General features: G+C 45.5%; 1 protein-coding gene across 1 annotated transcript; it reads right to left on the bottom strand.

Annotated features, from left to right (window-relative positions):
* Nucleotides 1–853: 853 nt before the first annotated feature.
* On the bottom strand, nucleotides 854–21702 carry Tbx19 (T-box transcription factor 19). The gene is made up of 8 exons (XM_055624646.1): nucleotides 21497–21702; nucleotides 14365–14629; nucleotides 12774–12908; nucleotides 9690–9751; nucleotides 7890–7951; nucleotides 4747–4935; nucleotides 2278–2413; nucleotides 854–1148 (listed from the first exon to the last, which is right to left on the bottom strand). Exons 1-8 carry the CDS (start codon nucleotides 21700–21702, stop codon nucleotides 854–856), a joined length of 1350 nt encoding a protein of 449 aa, XP_055480621.1.
* Nucleotides 21703–22185: the final 483 nt, after the last annotated feature.

Below are 22185 nucleotides of genomic sequence, written 5' to 3'. Positions count from 1 at the left end.
GTGAACTCTACACCTGAGGTAAAAATGGTGGGAAAGCAGGGGACAGAGAAAGACAAACATCACCTCAGGGGACTGACACCAGAGTGGCCTTTCAACCAGCCTCGACCAAGTAGTAAAATGCACACAGGTGGGACTGGAGAAGGGGAAGAAGGCTGCAGGAAGAATCGTGGAGGAGGAAGGAAAGCTGCCTGCCTTGACGGGAGATTAACTGGAGGAGTCAATGCTGGAGATGCAGAAGACAGCCAAATGGTAGAGGTTGTCCTTAGAATATGGGGTCACCAAACTTCATTCTGTAGGCAATGGGGAGTCACTGATTATGAGCTGGTGACGGTCTTGACCCCATTTCCTCAGTTCCCGACAGGAACAAGACAGGATTGGCTTTAACACTAGCTTACTGCTGTTAACTTTACAGACTCACACCTTCTCTCAGCCTCAAAGCGGAAGCCAGCTCAGGTTCTTAGGGCCACGCGTGCTTTCCAGGGCTGCACAAAGCTAAGAAGCAGCAGCCTCACTGGGCAAATTTTGAGCAATCCTCACCACCATGCACCAACTCCAGAGAAAAGGAAGCAAGGCTTTCCAGGACCACTTGTAACTAAGGATCTGGGCACAAGAGGCTATTAGACAGAGCCAACTTTGCTACCTAAGCACAGCGAGGATAAGCTCAGAGAAAACAGGAGAGCCATAGGAAATGGTGGGGAGACACATTAGTAAAAATCAACATCGCCCAAACTCTTTGGAAGGCTTTTTGGCATCACCATGCAACCACCCAGCCCTCCGGGCGAAGAGACCCTGACGCCCTGCTCACTGGAATCAGCAGCAGCTCTCTGCTCGGTAGAGGCTCCTGGGATCCTACCTAACTATCCAATGAAGACGGGGAATGGCGTCCACCTCCAGCTGGTCCGCCCCAGCTTGGGAAGGGATGCGAGGCCACCGCTGTCCAGGCGGATACAGCAATGCTGGTCAGTGAAGGCTCCCCCAGGACCTCCACACCTGCCGAGGTGGTGGCTTGGGTAGGGAGCACAGAGGGAGGTGAGGTGACAGCAGGGTTCCCAAGGAGAAACGTTCCTGGGGTGCCAGCGTGCACCTCTGAGCCCGATGCCACGGAGCCCCCACTTCCGTTGCTGATGGTCCACAGGCACGGATAGGGGCTGCAGAAATGGGGAGACAGGGATTGGTGACAAGCCTTCAGCACATGTACACGCCCCCAAGAGGGGCAGCAATGCTCTCAAGAGGGCTGCTAGCAATGACTGTGTCTCTGTCTCTGCAGAAAATCTGAGAGACCTGGTGAGATACAGTAAAAGGGGGGGGGTGCTATATTTAGGTGCTGGCCCTCCTTATAACAAGTTAGTCCATCTCAAACAGCATTTCATCTGTCTGGGACTCCCTCACAACTGTCTAAGACAGTGAAGACTGTGAAAGGACTATACTTTATTTATTTATTTATTTATTTATTTATTTATTTATTTATTTATTCACTTTGGATCCCAGCTGTAGCCCCCTCCCTCATCTCCTCCCAGTCCCTCCCTCCCTCCCTCTTCTCCCACTATGCCTCTTCCCTAGTCAACTGATAGGGGAGGTCCTCCTCCCCTCCCATCTGACCCTAGCTTATCAGGTCTCACCAGGGCTGGCTGCATCATCTTCCTCTGTGGCCTAGAAATAGCGCTACCTCAAGGACTGTAATTATCCTGTGTAAGTTTTGGAATGATCTCTCCCTGGCTGACAAAGGCAACGTGATCCATACAACCAGCAGGATGCTGTCACCAGAAGCCCTTGGTTGTGATGCTTCTGCCACTTAGTAGCTCAGTGGCCTTGGCCAAATTACTTCATGTCTCTAAATCCCACCTCCCAGATCCTCAGAAAATGAAGAAACAATTCTGTATACCTCAGAGGTTATTGCAAAGACTAAGTCAAGAGGCAAATATGTGATACAAGAAAGCAGTGCCCAATACATGGTATTTACTCTCATGCTCACACCCCAGAGCCTCACTGCTCAGCTCTGCTTCCTGGTACAAAGCCTGAAGAGATGGACCGAGCACATCACCGTCTCAACCCACAGAATGCTGCAGCCATACAATAAGGAGCTTATTGCTGAAGAGGGGCTTTCCTGCCACCCTTTCTCCAACAGCCAAAGAGCCATCCATTGCCACCCTCATTCCCTACTAGCTTAATGTCAGAACAACTTCAACGCATGCATCTTAGAAGCAACACACAGAGTTCCCCGAAGGCACAGGAAACCTCCAAGTGGTCCTAGGAGCGAGTTCCTGGCCTTGGTCTTACCTGGGCCCTGGGTTGATTGGCCCGTTGGTGTGTGGTACAGACAAGATGCTGGTGTGAGGTGTGGAGGATAAGGAAGCCCAGCTGTCAGGTCCCGAGAAAACTTGCAGATTGTTGCTTGAGCTTTCTATCAAATTCACTTTGGGGAAATAACAAAACAGTTGAGTTGACGGAACATGTAAACCCGGTGACCAGTGACATTACCTCACGGCAAAATCTAGCTGAGGCCTATGCCACAGGCACAGTTTGTTGGTAACTTCTGAAGGAAACAAACAAAACAGGAAGTCGGTATTTATTGAATACCAGCTACAGCCCAGGTGCTCCTGACAGTTTATAGCCTTCCTGAACACCTCACCATCATCGCTTTAGAGACAAGGCTGGGGGAGGGGAGGCCGCTTTGCCCTGTAGGATGGACAACTGCCTGACCCCCTTCATCATGTTCACTGCCCTTCAAGAATGGACCATAACCGTAACAGCATCCCTCAAACAAAGTCCAAGGGATGCCAAAGCTCAGAGGAGATTTCTGAGGTCCTGGCCTTTATTCTCCTTAGAGATCCTAGAGATTTGAACTTTTCGAGAGAAATGTCTTTTCACGGGAACAAAGTGTTACTTGTGTGTAGAGTACAGAAATGGTGGACACATAGAAGCAGAGGATGGGATAGTGGAACCAGGTGTGGGGAGATGAGGGGGCACACAGGATGAGTCAGAAATCCAGCACACAGCATGTGGACTAGAATTAGTGGTGCATGGTGGGCTGATGTGGCTCAATTGGCAGACCCTACCTAGTGTGAATAAAGCCTAAGATTTGATACCCAGTACTGCATAAACCAGACATGATGGTACATCCCTGTAATCCCAGCACTTGAGGATAGAGGCAGGAGGAGCTACATACTTCAAGGCCATCCTAGGCTGTGTGAGACACTATCTCAAAATATATTCATACTAATAACAATGTATTGTATCACGAAATTTTACTAAGAGAATCAATTTCTTTTTTCTTTTTTGAATTTTTATTAATTAATATTATTTATTACAATTTACTCACTTTGTATCCCGGCTGTGGCCCCCTCCCTCATCTCCTCCCAGTTCCACTCTCCCTTCCTCCCTCTTCTTATTTCTTTCTTTCTTTCTTTCTTTCTTTCTTTCTTTCTTTCTTTCTTTCTTTCTTTCTCTTCTGAGACAAGTTTTCTCTGTGTAGCCCTGACTGTCCTGGAATTCACTCTGTAGACCGGGCTGGCCTCAGACACAGAGATCTTCCTGCACCTTCTAAATGCTTGGATTAAAGGCATGTGCCAAGAGTACCCAGCAAGAATCTATTTCTGTGTGTGTGTGTGTGTGTGTGTGTGTGTGTGTGTATGCCTGTATGTGTATATCAACATATTACTGTATACCTGTGTTGGGCCCCATAGACCCATAGGAAGGGGCACTCCTAGGAGGCATGGTCTTGTTGGAGGAGGTGTGGTTTTGTTAGAGAAGGAGTGTCATGATGGGGTGGGTTTTGAGGTCTCAGAAGCTCAAGCCTGACCACTGTGTCACTGTCACTTCCTGCTGCCTGTGGAGTCGGATATAGAACTCTCAGACAACCTTCTAGCACCATGTCTGCCTGCCTGACAAATGAAGAGCTCAGGATGTCACTGGGGAAAGAAAGAGGTATCTCCCATATCATGGACTTTACTCATTTGTTGTATTTAGTATTGGTCACTAGTGTTAGAACAGGGATCTCCATATTGGTGAGGTGTTTGACCGTTTTGTTCATGTGCCTGAAACAGAACCCGGCATATAATTGGTCCTCAGTAACTATTAGGTGCATGAATAATCAAAATTAAAAATTAACCTGTGCTTTCACCCCCTCCCTCTTTTTTTTTAAAAAACAAATCCAATATGCAGAAAGGGTCTGAGCATGCACAAGGCTAAGGTAGACAAGACAGCAGTCAATAAAGAAAAATAACAATGCCAATTTAAAAATTAGGCTGAAAAGTTACAGAAGTTGAGTTTGCATGACTCCAACTCAGTCAAAGGCATGAACAGATGGTCTGCGGCAGACGTCCTGGCAGTTCTGCACTGGACCCAGATTCCCTGGATCAAGCCATGAACACAGTGATAAGAAAGAGCCCTGAAGGACAACAAGAGGAAGGTCTCAGACCTCATCACTTGACTGAGCATCAGACACCAAGGCCATGAGTCAAGGCCTTTCATGCCCAATGGAGACCATGGACTGAGCAGGGGCTGTAGCCCAGCGGTGAGGCACTTGTCTACTATGCACAGGCTCTGGAAATCAATCCAAGAAAAGAGGAAAGAAAAACTGAAGAGACTAAACTCTTCTATCAAATATTACCATATAAATAACATACATACATACGTTGTATGTACGTGTATACCACAGATGAAAGAAACTCGCTCTTTACATACTTCTTTTGATCAGCTCTGTACCCCACTGCCACGCCCAAGGGTTTAATTAGTGGAACCACACACCTGAGGGAGAATGGTTTCTGTGCACGTACGCCGAAGGGTAGGGAGCCTGCCGATGTCCCCGGAGGGCAGGGTAGCGCTCACAGCCATGGTGGGTGTGGGGAGCAGGCAGAGGCAAAGGCGAGGCATACTGGTAATTGGTGTTTCCCGATGCACACATGCCATCCGGATTGGAAAAGATCCAGCCTCCCACTAGAACAGACAAGAAGGAAACAGACTTCCACACCGAAATCAGATGGCAAAAGTCATTCTGGTTTAATTAAACGTTAGTCAAGGAAACATTAGACTGACTACAGATACTAGGGCCATTTAATGTGGTTACCCAGGAGGAGCAAAGCTCCCTCTCTTTTCTACCCAGTGGGGAAATGATGACTTCCAGCAGGAGCCTACAAACACGAGTCTAGGAGCACAGAAAATGAGGAGTTGATTCTGCACAGCAAACTTTTCACTGAATTTTTTTTTTTTGAAACCTGCAAAATACTTCCTAGAAATGGTTGTTGAAGATTCTGACCAGAATACCCTACCTCAAGTGGGTTTCTAGGCAAAACGGACTTAGCAATGTTGACCCTATAAGTCGAGGCCATCTCAGGTGAGATGACAAATAGACTCTAGGCAGGGCCACAGATGCTCCTTTTAGGCCCAGTGGCTGAAGATCATGACGGAGATCTCAGTGATGTGAAAATGGAGCCGGGTCGGAGAGCCCGCTCTTCCTGCTTAAAATGTCCATGTAAAGAGAGTGTGTGGCATTCCCAGGATATTAAGGTCAAGTTAAACAGCTGGGTTTAACTATTCCTAATCCCTTTGTCTCCTTCATTAGCTCCACCCGGTAAGGGAGGTCAAAATAGTCTGCCCCAAAACGTATGTCTTTAGCATGTCCTGAGCTGTCCACTCAGGGGTCTTCCACACATAGAGAGCTCTAAAATGCTATCCTTGTGGGGAGGTTCAGATATGTAAAAGAAGTCAGCAACAGTAGTGAACAGGCTTCCCCTGGGGCTCCCCCTTACTGGCCCTATCTAGACCTGCCCAAAACACGTTCACAGGAAGTCACAGGCTCTTCAGAAGGCTACCACCTATGCAACCTGACCTCCAGAATGGAACTGCCTTCTCCCCTCAACCTTCTGAAATATGTACCACCATCTCCTCACCTGACCTGCAGAAGCCTCGAGGCTCTTTCTGTAACCCAACATGTTATGTAAGCTTCAACTGTGTAGCCCTCTCCTTGAGTCTCAGATTTTCTGTACGGCTCTCAAGCTTCTTCATGTTCATCATTTATATGCTTATCTCCCTAGTTATCAGTCTATTTCTTAAATTAAAATTAGAGACACTTTACGGAAATTTTAAAACTTCTCTATATCCATTAACAGAGCCTCGTACCCAACTCAACCCCAACCCCAAGATCACTTAGTTGGCCCCATGATGTTTAGACCTCAGGATGTTCACTGACAACATTACAGCTCATGACCATTGAGGAGGTGTGGACCCACGTTGACCCTAACCTAAACAAGAAAACATTTGACTGAAGTCCCTCTAAAAGGCTTTCCTGGTGACTTTTCTGCCTGACTCTACTGGCACATCTACATAGAAGATGCCTTACAGTTTGGGGCTAGGAGAGGATGAAGAATTCCATGGCTTTCATATGGCAGTAAGAATCACCCTCAGCACTCCAGTAAACTAAACTAAAGCATCTGAACTAAAGAGTGTGTCAGTCAGAAAAGCCCGGCCCACTGAATCAACTAAGGAGGGCACATCTGGGCAAGCACTGGGCCTGTGTGGGTCTGCCCAGATCTGCTGTGTATATGTTATGGCTGTTAGCTTGGTGCTTTTGTAGGACTCCCAACAGTGGGAGTGTCTTTGACTCTTTAGCCTGGTCTTGGGACTCTCTTCCTCCTATTTGCTTGCCTTGTTCAAGGCTTTTGCTTTGTCTTATTATATCTTGTTTTGTCATGTTTGGTTGTGGTCTCTTGGATGTTAGGGGTTGGTCTGGTGTGTTGTGAATTCAGATGATGAATTCTATGCCCTGAGATCTGGTTGCAGCCCAGATGTGGGCATTGTCACATGTGTTGATGAATGTTGTGTGAACATTGCTCCCCAATTATCTCTGATTGGTTAATAAAGACGCCAAGAAGCCAATTACTGGGCAGAGGAGACAGGAAACTGGGAACTCTGTTGGGAGTCTGGGGGGTCTCAGATAGGGACCATGAGGGAACAGAGAGAGGAAGGAGAGGAGAAGATAAAAGAAGAGGTAGAGAAAGAATGTGACAAGGAGGATGCTGACATGATGGAGCAGAAAAAGCCCAGATAGAACCAATATGGCAAGTAACTCAAGGCATGTGGCTGGGAAATAGCCACATGAGTTAGAATATATTTTATCCGCCCAGCTCTAGAGCCTGAAAGCTTGTAAATAAATCTAATAGGCCTCTGGTTTGTTATTTGGGAGCAGGAGCAGGTGAAGAGAACGTTCCCCCCCCCCCATTATAACATATCTTTTCACTTGGAGGCCTGATCCTTTCTGCAGGGAAATAGAAGAGGAGTAGATCAGGGGGGAGAGGAGGTAAGAGGGACTGGGAGGAGGGGAGGGAGAAAAAAATGTGGGTATATTGTATAAGAAAACAAAATCTATTTTCACTGGAAAAGAATGTGTCAGAAGGTCAACTTTACTGCCATGTCACCGCCCTTGGGTTACCACCGCAGCTTCAGAAGTCTGTCTCCACCAAGAGGCCTCTGCTGTGCTGGGGCATGGAGAACGTGGTTCCACCAGGAATGTCCAGCACTACCTCAGAACCCAGGTGTGATTCTCCAGCTCTTCCGGTCCTCCAGTCAACTCAGCCATATCCTATCACGTGAGGCTACAGCCTGCTGCTGCACCCCACTGTAAATGGACGCCTGTCACAGAGCTCTCATAGGAGAGCTGGGGCATGTGAAATGTGTTATTTCCATTCAAGGGTCCTACCTAAAGTTTTCGTGGGCTTCTTCAGCCTGGGAACTTGGCTTCTCTCGGGGCATAAACTTGCCTCGGGTGGGAGAAATAATCTAGGGGGTATTAATATGGACTAGGCCTTATGCAGTCACGACAGTAACACGAGCATGAAAGGAGATGTCTCCCCGTGTGACCCCACATGCCTGCCACGTCCTTCCACTCCACTCACAGTGAGAATAGGTCACATGCTGGCTCTCAGAGACGGCCTCTGGAATGTCCTTTAGGTGGTTTCTGAAAGAGTAACAAAAGTCCCATCATCTGTTACAGTCAAGCCTAAAGCACATAAAAATCTCTGCAGAGGGTGATAAACATCTCGGAATTACGAGCAGTCAGAGCTACCACCCTCCCCAGCTCCACCAGAAGCACTGACTCGACTTCGTAACCATGGCAGTTTCACTTTTCCTTCCTGTCATTCTTGCAGCCATCACGTTTTACTTTGAATTGATTGAAGTTTGGGGTTGTTTATTTGTTTGTTTGTGATTCTTTTACATGCCTGACAAGATTCAGACAGTAATGACAAGCAGCTGACAGGGCTTTGAGACAATCCCATATGTTAGAGATACTAGATCCACCAACAGCCCTATGGGGGAAACACTATACATTTTTTTTTCTTGTTGTTGTTGTTTCTTTGTTTTGTTTTGTTTTGTTTTGTTTTGTTTTTTGAGACAGGGTTTCTCTGTGTAGTTCTGGCTATCCTGGAACTCACTCTGAAGACCAGGCTGGCCTCACACTTACAGATATCTGCCTACCCCTGCCTCCCAGCACTGGGAGCCACCAGTCTCAAGCCACCACCTCCCAGCAGATTTCTGAATTCTTTCTATCACAGCAAGCTACTCTCATTTTCATCTAGACTTTTGCCACCTCGTGGATCATCTTCACTGAGACTTCTGTTATCTAAACAATGAACTTATCTAAGTATGTCTTCTACATCATCAAAATGTTTCCAAATATTGAACACAACAGATTCCTGTGGCATACCGTTAAAAATGGCTGCCCCTCAGCCCACAGCCTTTAAAAGGAAAAAGAAACATTAGATGCATTTTTTAAAGTAAAATAATAATAATAATAATAATAATAATAATAATAATAATAATAATTGAAACTTGATCAGTAAAATCTGAATACTTCAAAAGTAGCTCTATCTATACCTCAGGGACCATAAATAGAAACATGGACAGTGTGTACCACTCTGGGGAGTTAGTGAGACACTTGTCCAGCCTGGTGTAGGTCACCATTCATGCCCCCAGAAAGTCTCTAGCTTCCTATAGTCTTCCACTTTTCTTGGACTAAAGATAGCTTCTTTTGGTTTTTTTTGTTTTGTTTTTTTTAAAAAAAGGTGAAAGTCAGATGTGGTGGTCTACCCCTGGAACCTCACTACTCCAGAGGGGGTGTGTGGGCTGGATCATTAAAACCATAGGCCTCCACTGGAGATTATAGCTGAGTTGGTAGAAAGCGTGTCTAGCACACACAAAGTTCTAGCTTCAATCCTGGTACCACATACGTGAAGCACGGAGGTTCATGCTGATAACCCAGCACTTGGGAAATGGAAGATAAAAAATTCAAGATCATCCTCAGATGTACAGAGAGTTCAAAGTTCAAGGCCAGCCTGGTCTACCCGAGATCACGTCTCAAAAAAAAAACAAAACAAAACAAAACATATTTCTCAAAATTTGGGAAAAGTGCAGAGAAAAATTATTTAATCTATGTCACATTGTATGTGGTTATGTGTCTTCAGTAATCCACAGTGAAACGAGGTGAATAGGATACTGACAGATGCAAGCTGTCCTGGACCTACAGGACCTGCGACAGGAACAAACAATTGTGATTTGGGTTGAATTTTGTGGCGTCTGTTCGGCACTAAACTGAGAGTTACAGCTGGAAAGTGAAGGCAATGCGAGCACCCGCTCTGTTCAAGACGCCTCAGGTTTGCAGAGTTCAGTTCACAGGATCTGGCTGAATATCTACGCACCTTTCCTTGGCATCCAGGAAGGCCTTGGCAAAAGGGTTGTACTTGATTTTGAGAGCTGTTATCTGGCGTTTGCAAAGACAAGACGTGTTAGTGAAACAGTGCAATGCAGACAGAGTCCCTGTCTCCCCCTGAAAACGTCTGTAAAAGCCACCATCCTCTCTTTCCTGTTCTCTTCCCTCCCATGTCTCACTGTTCACGCCTGCACTGGCTATCGCGCTGCGGGGTGAAAATAGCAAATGATGTGAGATGCGAACAAAGTGGGCACAGCATTAGGAACCAGTGGAGCCCCGTGGTGCTAACACACCATTCCTCCTTTTCATTTGTTTATTTTTTATCCAAGAATCACTGAGCCCCTACCATAAACAATGTCCTTTCTTATCTCACAGTGGGGAGCGCGGAAGAGTAAGCCCCTCGCCTCACTTCCAGTATACAGTTGAGCATCAAGGCCCCTGTTCTCATAGAATCACTTACCCACCAGGCCATGTCAAGGCAAAAAAAAAAAAAAAGAAGAAGAAAAAAAAAAGAAAAACATCATCCATTCCCACTCACCATCACTCTCCATCATCAAAATCCATTCAATAAATGAACTGAAGAGAGTCCTGAGACTTATTATTATTATTATTATTATTATTATTATTATTATTATTATTATTTACATCTATCTGTTAACATGTAGCTTTTATGATGGAAGTGAAATATTAAATAGTTACAAAGAAAAGTCTGCATTCTCTCATATCAGCTGCACCTGTCGTAATGATCAAAGCAGAAACACAGAGACGTACAAAAAGACAGCCAGAGGCAGAGCTAGAGAAAGATGTGGAGGCAGAGAGAGAACATCTGTCTTTATCTCCCACCCACTGGTATAGAAGTGCCTTGAGAATGACGTCTGTATCTATTTTGTTCGTTGTAGTGGTTCCAGCATCCATGATAAGAGCCAACATGGGCTGATATCCAGCAAATACTTTTGATGAAATATTGAATGAAATATTGATGCCTGCAAGAGCCTATGGTCCTCTGGGCAAAGAAAGAAAACTAAGATAAAAGTGAAAATCTTTCTAGAAAAGGGAAAGGGGCTGCAGGGTCTGGAGCCCCGGCATTTCTCTTGGCTTAAGCCTGGAGAGGTTGGGGGGGGGGGTAAAGCCAGCAGTGGCTGCAAAGGAAACAGGGTTCTCTCAGCCAGCCCCATTCCTGCTCAACTCCCAGGGAAACCTTGTGGACTCTGGGCTTAGATTTTACATAGCTTGATCTCCACAGGATGTGTTCAGATTTAAGGAGTGACTAAGTCAGCATGACCACTGCCGGGCAGGCAGCTCAGAGAAGACTGTTTAACAAGGGACAAGTTTCTGAGTATCTCCCAAATCAGTACCTGAGTGACAGGAACCAGTAACTAAGAGCAAGCAGCATAGAGATGGACAGTACCTATGCAGAAGAGCTAGGACAGTACCCAGAGATCCAAAAGCCACATGGTCCCCCTTCAACCCAGACTCCAGCCAGAGAGAAGTGGAGAAAAGGCTAGCCGAGAGACTGCAGCTGCCACCTTGAGAGAGTCTCTGCTCCCACTGCCAGGCTCCCAGCAAGAGGCTGGGTTAGTTTCTAGAACAGCAGCTATATTCTCTCTACACACTTGCCCTAAGCTAGTTCTGCAACAGCATTCACCTACAGAAACCGAAATGCCAGTTTCCAACTTGATGATCACCGGGGTCCTTCCAGAGAGATGACACACAGCAGATTCTAGAAAGGGTCCGTGGAGATGGCTTTCTCTGAAAAAGCCTCCACATAAAGAAATGCACATTAAAGTAGCCAATTTGGGGCTGATCAGATTGCGAAGGGTGAAAGGCGTCACTTCTAAGTGGGGGCTGTCAATGAGACGCTCTTTTCCAGGGACAGACTTGGCACATTTATCAAATTCTCAACAGATGGTCCTCATGCAGAACAGTCCTGTTTCTTTGTGTTCACTATGCAAGCAAACCATGATAGATTACCCAGCACACTCACTGCGGCATAATTTATAACTCAGAATAAAACGACTTAAGTCTTGCTGGGAGCAGACGGCTGCTCACATGAAATGTCATAAATCCGGATAATCAAGCGCTGGAAGTATTAGAGGAAAAAGAGACATGCCTGAATGTAAGTTCCTGGAAGGAGATCCTCTATATGCTATGGAGCTGTTAAAGGGAGGAAAGGAAAGAAACTTACAAGGTAATATTTACAACATGACCCAGTGTATGTGAAGAATAATTCGTGTGAAACTCTATGAAGAAATTCCCATACCTATCGTAGCAAATGTTGAGGGGACACACTTGAAAGCTGGTTGGTATAGCTTCCATAAAGAGTGTGCTTCCAAAAGCAGAAGAAAACGCACTTTTTCCTATTTCTTTGCATTGTTACCCTTCCTGCCCACACTCTTCTCAGACATATCAGCTTGCCGCCAGCCAAGCACCCCAAACAATGACTCGAAAAGCACCCAGAACAATGACTCCAGATTTCCAACATGACCCCGCAGCTTTATAGCAATATACAAGTGTATCTTATTGGCACCACGAGAGGCTGCTTTTGGTGGGCTGCTATAGTTTGCATCTTGAGGGTGTCCCAAAAGCCCCTGTGTGAAGGCTTGGTGCTGCTGGGAGCCGGTGGGATATTTAGGAGGTGGTACTTAGAGGTCTTCAGATCACTGGGACATGCCCTTGAAGGAAGTTTGGGAAGGCTTTCCCCACCCACCCATAAAGGTAAAAGGGGTGTTTGGCTCTGTCCTGGAGCCTCCAGAACGGTAAGACAAGGTGAGCCTTTCTCTGTATCGTCTCCTATAGCTGTAGTGGTGGCAGAAAGCTGGCTAACATAAGGGCCTTTGACAAATAGGCAGGCGTGAGAGTCTCTGTATACAACTCACGGTTTAGCTCCATCACAGCTGACCATGTCAGGACCCTTAAAAACCTAAATTCTATTCAGTCTTGCTCATGGCAAGAAAGGACTTCCATGCTCCTCCATGTGACATTCACACACATTCCTAAACAGAGAGAGAGAGAGAGAGAGAGAGAGAGAGAGAGGCACAGATGTGCACTCAGGCGCTGGCATACACTCATTTACCTCCTCATTCTGATAGGCGGTCACGGCGATAAACTGGGTTTCAGGGAAGGAACAGTTCATGACCATCCGATGGGCGCCTCCAACACGCACTATGTGAACCTGGGGCTCATATTTATGCAGGGAATTCAGCATTATCTGTTGAATGTGAGAAAATCATGTTTTAACAAGCCAAGCCAAGCCTGGGGCATCACAGTTGATCAGCCAGCTCAGCACCCACCCAGACCGGGACACACACATGAAACCCTGTGTCAAAATGAATGGGTGAGTTTTTTCCAGGCGCTCCCAGCAAGCACTGCACTGAGGCTCACAGATGCTCATTACACTGGGTTCACAGACAGCTGAAGAAGAGCTGTTCTTAAGTTTTCTGTATGTTCCCAAATCTAGGCTTCTGTTTTCTTGCTTCCTCTATGTTCAGCATGGCAATGTACATTTCAGTCCATTCAAATATATATATGTGTGTGTATATATATATATATATAAATGTATATATAGGTATATATGTGTGTATATATTTTTATATATACATATATATTTACATATATATATGTGTGTATATATATTTACATATATACATATAGATGTTTGTTTGTTTGTTCGTGTATGAAGAATCCCAGTAACTCAAAATGTTAACTGAGCCTAGAGGATAAGGAAATCTGCCACCAGAGGGTTATACACAATTTACTCTTCATGATTTAAATGAAAGGCTATTGAAAGCTGTGAGAACGAATAGGGCAGGAACAACTAACCTTCAAATTTCCATTTTAATAAAGGACATTCTGGCTCTCTCAAAGCCAGGGATTACATTCCTTCTGCCTCCTGAATTATGAACTCCTGTGCCCCCCCCCCCCCCCCCCCCCCACAGATAGAAAGGAAAGGGCACAGGCTCGACCCAGACAAAGCCAAATATGAAGGCTCAGGAGAGGAGCAGGCCTTTCCCCCACAAGTCCAATCTCCAGTGCCTTCAAATAGTCTGTATTTTATAAAGTAACTAACAACCCAACCCAGGGAACTGGATTTGCAACCTGCCACAGAAATGGAGGAAAAAGGCTTCACATTATGTTTACTCTAATTGGAAATTTTAAATAAAACCTTTCTTACTTAAGGTTTGTTTGGATTATTTTTTTTTTCTGGAAAGAAAAAAAAAAACAAAGCTTATTCAATATTCTATTGATAATTATCATAATGCCCAAGCAGAAAAAGTAATTATTTCATTTAGGAGCAGCTTTCTATTAAGGTATTTGCCTATTGCCAACATACCACTTACACCAAAAAAAGGGAGCGAGAAAAACAAAAACCCTGGTACCTTACCCACAAACATCTCCCTCCCTGGGCTGGGTAAAAAGCACCACAGTCAAGACAAAACGGAAAAGAGCCTGATGATTAAGTAAACTAGTGCACTCTCTCTCATTCTCTTAACATCAGGAAGTCCATTAAAAACTGAAGCACCAATTAAGAGCTGTTTATTCCTGTTTACATTTGGACTCCAGGAAATAACCGGCTTCTGTGGGCAAAGAGGCTGGTGAGGACCCCTCTAATTACCTAAATGCACCCTTGATATTTCTTGATTGGTGTGTGGGGAGGCCACGCGTACCTGCCCACCTCCATTGAGCTTGTTGGTCAGCTTCACTTTGCTGAAGGAGATGGGTGCTTTCATCCAGTGAGCCCCGAAGTTGGGGGAGTCGGGGTGAATGTAGACGCAGCTATGGCTAGAGACCTCTGGCTTGCCTGCGGGTACCCATTCACCGTTGACGTACTTCCAGCGGTGGCTATCCGTCGGGACGAAGTCCAGCAGGAGGGAGTACATGGCGTTGGGGTCCAGTCCTGTGACACTGATCTTCAGGACAGGGAACATCCGTCTGAAAGAAGTCAGAAACAGCCACAAAAGGGATATTGAAGGACCTCTTCTCCTCCTTGGCCCAGAGGCCTCTCACCTCTGAGGAGGCCTTCCAATACGATGATCTGGAAGGGAAACCACACAGACAGCCCCTAAGACAACAGCCCCAATTTCACCAGAGCCTGTTTTGACAAATGCATTTGACACTGAGGTTTGACTATTGAACACCGTTCTGTGTGTTAGAAATCTGCAGACCACCTGTCTAGTTAGTCATTTCCTAGAGAAGGACGTGCAGACAAGTGTGTCCTCAGATGCCACGTGCTTGGGCAGCTTTCTCCCTGGCACCCTAAGATCGGCTCTCCCCGGACTCACTAAGAACCCTGATCCTGAATAAAGATACTAGCACGTGGATGGCTGCATGGTAAAGCAAGCGGGAAAAGGGGGGGTTGTTGGCTGAAGAGTTAGCGTTCCTTTCTTGCAGGGCTCCCCAGCCCGATCTACAGCCATGCGCAGGGTGAACGCAGGGAGGAGAGTGCGGCTGCGCATACCCTTTGCTCTGAGCACTTGGTGGGAATCTGCCTAGCTTCTCGATAATGCAGATATGGATCCGCTCATCCTTCCTCCGCCCTCTGGAACATTGCCAATCTTCGCATCTATCTAAATATCTGACTTCTGACCCTATGGCTCTTTTAGCAGCCACAAAGAGAAACGACAACGGAGCAGCCATCACTCGGTCCTCAGTTCTTTCTAGACTTCCTGTTTCCAGGAGGAAAATCAGAGGGAGGAGGTTCCTGGCAGCCAGGGGCAGAGCTGATACTGCATGTGTTTCCAATGTCCAAAGTGACCCAAGGTAAGAATCTGGAACGGCAGCGGGAGGTCATGAGTCTAAGGGCAGAGCGCAGGACTTAGCACATTCACGGGGTATGGCAACAAACACTTCAAGAGAGTCAACTGGCCAAGTTCCTGCAACTTGATAAAGCTGCCCTCCTGTGACATGAGTTTCAATAAATGAGACTGTGTGCATCAAATAAAATGTCTAGAGGAGAAAGTGTGTCAGATAACGCATTCCCAACTCAGCCAACTATGTTTGGCTGAGAATCACATCTCACCTCACTCCCTTCCTCGAGATGACGGTCCCTTTCTGGTTACTTCCCTTTCAGGTTACCGTTCTGCTTCTCTCTGCTTTTTTTTCTTAGTAGAAGCAGGAGAAGGGGGATTTCTCCATGGTTTTCTCTTGCAATCAGATTGAACCATTCCTCTTCCCTGTACATTGTAACATTTTCAATTATTTTAATAGTGTTGTCCCCGTGTAGACAAGACAAGTTACTGAATATACGAATGTCATTTGCAAAGAAACATAAACTTGGACATCAGGGAGATGACATAAAGTCATTTTAACAGCTGGGAAGATTTCCTATTCACCGGAGGTATGGTTTGCAATCGGTCTCTGTCTTCTGGTCCCAAGCTTTTTTTCTTAATGTGATACATTTGGGTTTCCTTTTCATTTTGTTCTACTTCAGTTTAATCTATATGTATGTACATATATATATCAGGAATATAGTGTTGCCACTCATTAACAGTGGCAGAAGCAAAGTGAAAAATACAGTCACATTTGGGAGGCAGGCAGATCTTTATGAGTTCAAAACCAACCTGGTCTACATCGTGAGTTCCAGGCTGCCAAAGCAACTAAGTAAGACCTTGTGTTATAAAAATAAATTAAAAAAACCCACAAGTGTGACACATACAATTGTCATTTTGTAAACTAAAGTTTAAAAGTACCAGAAGGATATGTAGCATCAGTAGTATGTCATTGCAAATAAGAGAAAAATCTGCAAAACATACCTGTTCTTCACACACCGAGTACAGAATGATGCAATGGCTCAAGATGACAGGGTAATGTCAAACACTGGGAGGTTCTGTAGCGTTCTCACTTACCATTGACAAGATAATCTAATGAAAGGCTATATGCCAGTGATAATAGTTACCACATTATAGTAGCCAGGGGTTACATAATAGCACCCAGGGGTTAGCTAAGTTACAACTCCTTTAAGTCTTCCTTCTCCACAAGGAGGTATTCCTATGCCCTTGTTTTAGTGCAAAGGACCCAAGGTTCTATCTAATAAGCCTATTAGCCAAGAGACTCCTGGCTCCATTGCACGAAGAAGAAACCCATAGCAGCACTTCTTCCTCCTTTCTAAATCTAGAGACAGGCTTGTTATTGTGAAGAAACTGTGACTGCACACAGAGATGCTCAGCATCACCAGCCATCCTAAAAGTGCACAAGTAAGATGCCATGTCACACCTTCAAGGATGGCTACAGTACAAAAACAAGACAGCAGAAAATGTTGGTGAGGCTGGGGAGAGACTGGAGCCCCTCCCATGGCGCTAGGGAGGATGCAAAATTGTTAGGTCACTTCGGGAATGGTCTGTTTGACTAAATATGGAGTTGCTAGTTAATCTTGCAGGTATGTATTTATGCAGGAAAGATGAAAACAAATGACTACAGATATGTCGTAGCAGTTACAAAAACAGACAGATACACTGAACGAGGAACAGATGCCAAATAGGTTATATCCACACGAAGGGGTGTTATTTGGCCACAAAAGTTCTGTGATACTGCTGCATGCTTCAATATACACGAACTTGACCACACTGGGCTAAATGACAAGATCGTCACAAAGAATCACGTACCATATGGTTCCACTGTATGAAGTGACCATCATACGGGAGACTATAGAGGCAGAAAGCAAACAAGTGTGTCAGTGATGGCTAATGGATACAGGGTTTTTTGGTGGGGGAAGACAAGAAGAATGTTCTAAAAATCAAGTATGAAGAGGGATTTACAGTTCTGTGAGTATGCTAAGCCCCCGGAACTGTGTGTCTTAAACAGAGGAGGAATATGGTACATGAGTCACATCCCAATATAATGCTGTCAATTAAAATGGAAAAGCTTAGAAGGAGGTCCTATATGAAAAATGATGGCCTGATCAACTGCTTTATACCCTTTGGTGTTCCATTTGCCAAGAACTTTATAATTGTTCTTAGTTTTGAGATCATCATTATGATGACACATAATTTTAATCTCTATTATCAAAATGAGGAATGAATAATAAGGAATGACCTCTGTCAGCCTCCAAAGGTCTCAGAACTGGACTAGACCTTCCTCTTAGCCCACCTCATCTCCCCTTTCCCCTTCTTTGTCTTGGCCCACAATGACCTTGATACATCATCTGTATGCCTTCAGGGAAGAAATCCACTTCTATCCAAAGTGAGTTTTTTTCTTCCATTTCCCCCCCACCCCAAAGCATGACTAAGCACAGAGAGGGCTGAGAGTCTCTGAGGAGTTTAGAAGCGTATGAATCAGCCTCTAAGTCACAGACTGCCAGTACTTGTCTTTGAATGAGAGTCTCTTCAGAGAGAGAGAGAGAGAAAAAAAAAAAAGAGGGTGGTTGAGAGGGAAGAAAGAGAAAATATGACAAAGTGAACAGCTTGTCCTAGCCACCATAATTGATGGGTCATGGACATTGAGTTTTATCCGCACACCTGGCCTTGCTTTCACTGTGAAGCTAGCTGCCCAGTTTTAATTCACCAGTAGGAATCTTCAGAAACAGTCCTGCTGAAAGAGGCTAGAGAAATGAGGGCTACAGGAGAAAGGGGCAAGAGAGGAGGGGGACTTTGTAAGGAGGGAAAGCACAGAGGCTTGTCCAAGGCAATATTCAGGAGGTCTTGCTCATCAGGGCTCACTAGAGCTTTTGGGGCTGTGGGGTACGTGTGTGTGTGTTCATGCATGTATGTTGTATGATTATGGAACACATGGTATATCAATGTCAATACATGAAAGCAAGCAGGCATGAGCTCAGCAGCAGCTGTCAATTATATCTCCATCAGAGGGAAAGGAGAGCAGGAGCCTCAGGTTAGAAGAAGATCATGCTTCTTCAGTTGTAATTGTAAAGAGTAGGGAAAATAATCCCTGGGCTACCCAGACAAGGAGTTAAACCTGCCTGCAGTATAACCTTCACTTTTGGGTTGCCCTCACCGGAAACTGACCTCAAGAGACGAGCAGCCCCCACCCCAGATTCCAACCCTACCTTCCCAGCCCTCATTATGTCAAGAAATGCTTCCAATTTCTTAAAATCTGTGGAAGGCAAATTCAATTAATCCAAAATTATTAAACCCCATTAAAACATCCATAAAACACAGGGCTTGCTTCTCAGAGGAAGATATTTATAGGTAAAGATAACAGCTACATTGAGCCTGAGCTCACAGGCTACTGTCTCAACTCCTCATGAAGCTGAGGCTTGACAGCCTGGACAACTTAGTGAGACCCCTCAAAAGAAGACTGGAGATACAGCTCAGTAGAACATCACATGCCTAGTATACAGGCAGTCCCCTGTGGAAAGAAAAGAAGAAGGGAAGAAAGGAAGGAAGGAGGGAAGGAAGGAAGGAGGGAAGGAAGGAAAGAAGGAAGGAAAGAAAGAAGAAAGAAAAGGAGGCAAGAAAGGAAAGAAGGAAGGTGGAGAACAAGGAAGAAGGGAAGGAGAGAACTACAAGAGATTTAAGAGTTGGCTGTGTAGTTGGAATTGAATTCTTTTCTGCAACCTAACATATAAATCCATACATTAAAGGATGGAAGTGAAAGCAAGCTTAGGCCAGCAGTGCTACAGGTACTGCTATACCTGAAAGCTTATCAAACACGAATGGCTAAAGCTGTGGTGGCTGTTGTTGTTTAATGTTGTTGGTGGAGAAAAATGCAGAAAGAGGAGATAAAGGAACCATCAGAGCACAGTGCCCAGGGTTTAGCCTACTGCTCTAACGGAAGGTTCTGGCAGCAAAGCAGCTCTCCCCTGGAGGAGGGCCGCTGACCCACCTGCTGAGGAGGCAGTGTGGAAGGCAGGGATCTGAGGAAGACACAGGCCTGGGTAGAGAAGAATGGGTAAAAGAGAGACACAGGGGAAGCGATGGTGGGCTAAAAGGAAGGAAGAGGGAGTGAGGAAAAGCTAGAGCTGGAAAGCTGGGGTCTGTGCCAAGAACAACAAAGTCTCCTACGGTCTCAATCTGAAAACCCAAGGAGAGTGAGAGCGGGTCCTGAGCAAGGTCCACCCACATTGAGCACAGCAGTTTCTTATTCTCTTCCCCCCTCTAAAGCTGAGGCACACTGTCCAAATCATGGTGAAAGGTTGACGCTAAAGGCTCAGTGGACATATAGCCACAAGCACACTGTTTCCACAAAGAATAATTTCCACATAATTAATAGGAATGACTTTAAACATAAATAATTTTAAACATTTTACTGAGGTTTAAAAAAAAGGTTTAAAAAGAAGCACTGTTTTCAAGTGGCAAAGGTACATTCTGCTATAATTTACCATCAGGTTGGATTTAAAAATGTCTCAGAGACTTGTATTGCCTTTATTAAAATACTTGAGCCATATTTTAATCTATTGGTTGTACTTATTTAGATTGTAACAGAGGGCCACTTTGGTGGCCAAATAATGCAGTCTAGTTACCGGTATGATCAGCCAATAATAACGCACAAGCAGAATGTTCCACACACAACCGAACATCAGTTTTCACGCTCGTATCATCACTCGTCTTTGAAAGAGACCAAATCCACTTAAGAACGTGGGGTAATTCTTTGAAACTAAAAATATTTTAAATAGAGAAAAGAAACAAGTGAAATTAAATTTTCAAATATTCAAAGCAATAACATTTATAGTGCACACATGGAGGTCTGTTTAGAAAGAAAAGAGTGTCACTGTCTCACAGGGTCGATAGATTCGCTGCTGTAATCACAGTTTACAAAATGCACATATTTACCGTATAACTTTGACTCACATAACCGTTTACTGTCAGGCAGCAGCTCCCGGGTTTGTGATTCTCCCAGCTGTGGGAGGGGTAGCTCATTTTCCATGCTGTGTTTTATTCAAACTTAGAAAGCTAAGACACCAGGAATTGAAGCATTTCACTCCAGGACAAAAGCCAGCCTGAAGTTCAGCTGGTTTCAACTTTTCTCTGTAAGCAAAATTTCTCTCAAGGTGTCAGAATAATAGTCCTGGTTCAGCCAGTGCTACTAAAAACATCCTTCAGTGTCTCGTACCCTTGTGCCCCTGGGTACCAAATGATAAGTGGGAGCACCCTATCAGGAGTCGGTGTGGCCAGGCAGTGAGAGTTTCTTTCAAAATATTTGCATTTCCTCTGCTAAGCACAAGCTTTTAATGTTGCCTCAAAAGCCACTTAACAGACTCAGCTTCACAGGATGAGAAATACCAGCAGGGAGCAGCACCTGGATTCCCTGCTCTTTGCGGGGAGAAGGAAAGAAGCCTTCTCTTCCCTGAGACAGGCTTCATTCGCTGTTACCACGACAGCTTTCCTACAGTCGTAACTATGCGAGGGGCACAATCATAACTGAACCCTCTCCCTCAACACACACAAGGAAGCAGGTAGAGGGAGAGGTGGTGTGGTTAATGCTCCTTCCCTCCCAATCTTCAACTAGCCAAAACTGTCTGTCTGACCAGTTTGCTGTGCTTAAGAGGAAACTGTCCAGTCTCCAAAGAAAATCGACTTTCTCATTCTCTGAACAGGGCTGAGCCAAGGTCTGCTCCGGGGTACACAGTCAAAACTTAATACCAGTTTCTGACAGTTGAGTCCACGTCCCCAGCGCATGGGGCGTGCATAATAATTCCCCATATAACATGTGCGTGAGACAAGCGGCTTTATCTTCCACTGCTCTGATGGCCTCGGAGGAATTAATTATGTTGGCTGGGTGACAGCCAGCCGAGACCGTCTTTCCTTAAGACGTTCAGAGCCTGAATGGCAGCCTCGTTAACACTAAAGGCCTCTCACCGGCCTCGCCAACTGAAGGCCAGCACATTCGGGCTGCAGACAAACTCACCTGCCGTTCTTGGTCACGATCATTTCGTTAGTGACTTCCTTGAACCTCTGCCAGAGGGGGGCATCCTCCAGGATGATCTGAAGTTGCTTCTCCGTCGGATCTCCCTTCTCCCGGCCTGCCTGCAGCTCACTCTCCACCAGGTTAAGCAGGCGAGACACGGTGCCTTCTCCTGCCTTCTGTGCGTTCTGTGTGCCCAATTCGCTCATGGCCGTAGGCCTTCTCAAACTTTGCCGAGAGAGCCGTTCCCACCTTCTCTGCTCCTTCCAGCTGCTTCCTTCCCTCAGTTGCTAGTTTTTCAAGCCCAGGGGGTCAGTGTCTGGGAGGAGAAGAAGACGCCTTGGCTCTTGCATAAGCTTCTAGTGTGACACCCCTAAAAGTCTCCAAATTATACCGCCAACCTGTTAAGCTTCAGTTGGGGAGCAGAGTGGAGGGTGGGGAGAGGTGGAGAAGAAAAAGCGCTCTCTTAATTACACAGTGGGTCAGGTGGGAGTCCGCCTGGCTTTCCCATTGGCTGCCCTGCCTTCAGTAGACGGTTAAGAAGAGTACTCCATCCAAATTATCAGGCTTTTATCTTGTTGTACCTGAAGAGGTCTAATCGGTGTATTGAGGACCATTTTCCCGTTAATTAAAATTATTCCAGGCCCAGACTGCAACAATCAAGCAGATCATAATTATGGCGTGTGGCACCT

The sequence above is a fragment of the Psammomys obesus genome, unplaced genomic scaffold, assembly GCF_907164565.1.
Source record: "Psammomys obesus unplaced genomic scaffold, mPsaObe1.curated_primary_1811, whole genome shotgun sequence".
Lineage (NCBI taxonomy): Eukaryota > Metazoa > Chordata > Mammalia > Rodentia > Muridae > Psammomys > Psammomys obesus.
This window is presented reverse-complemented; position numbering and strand designations above follow the sequence as displayed.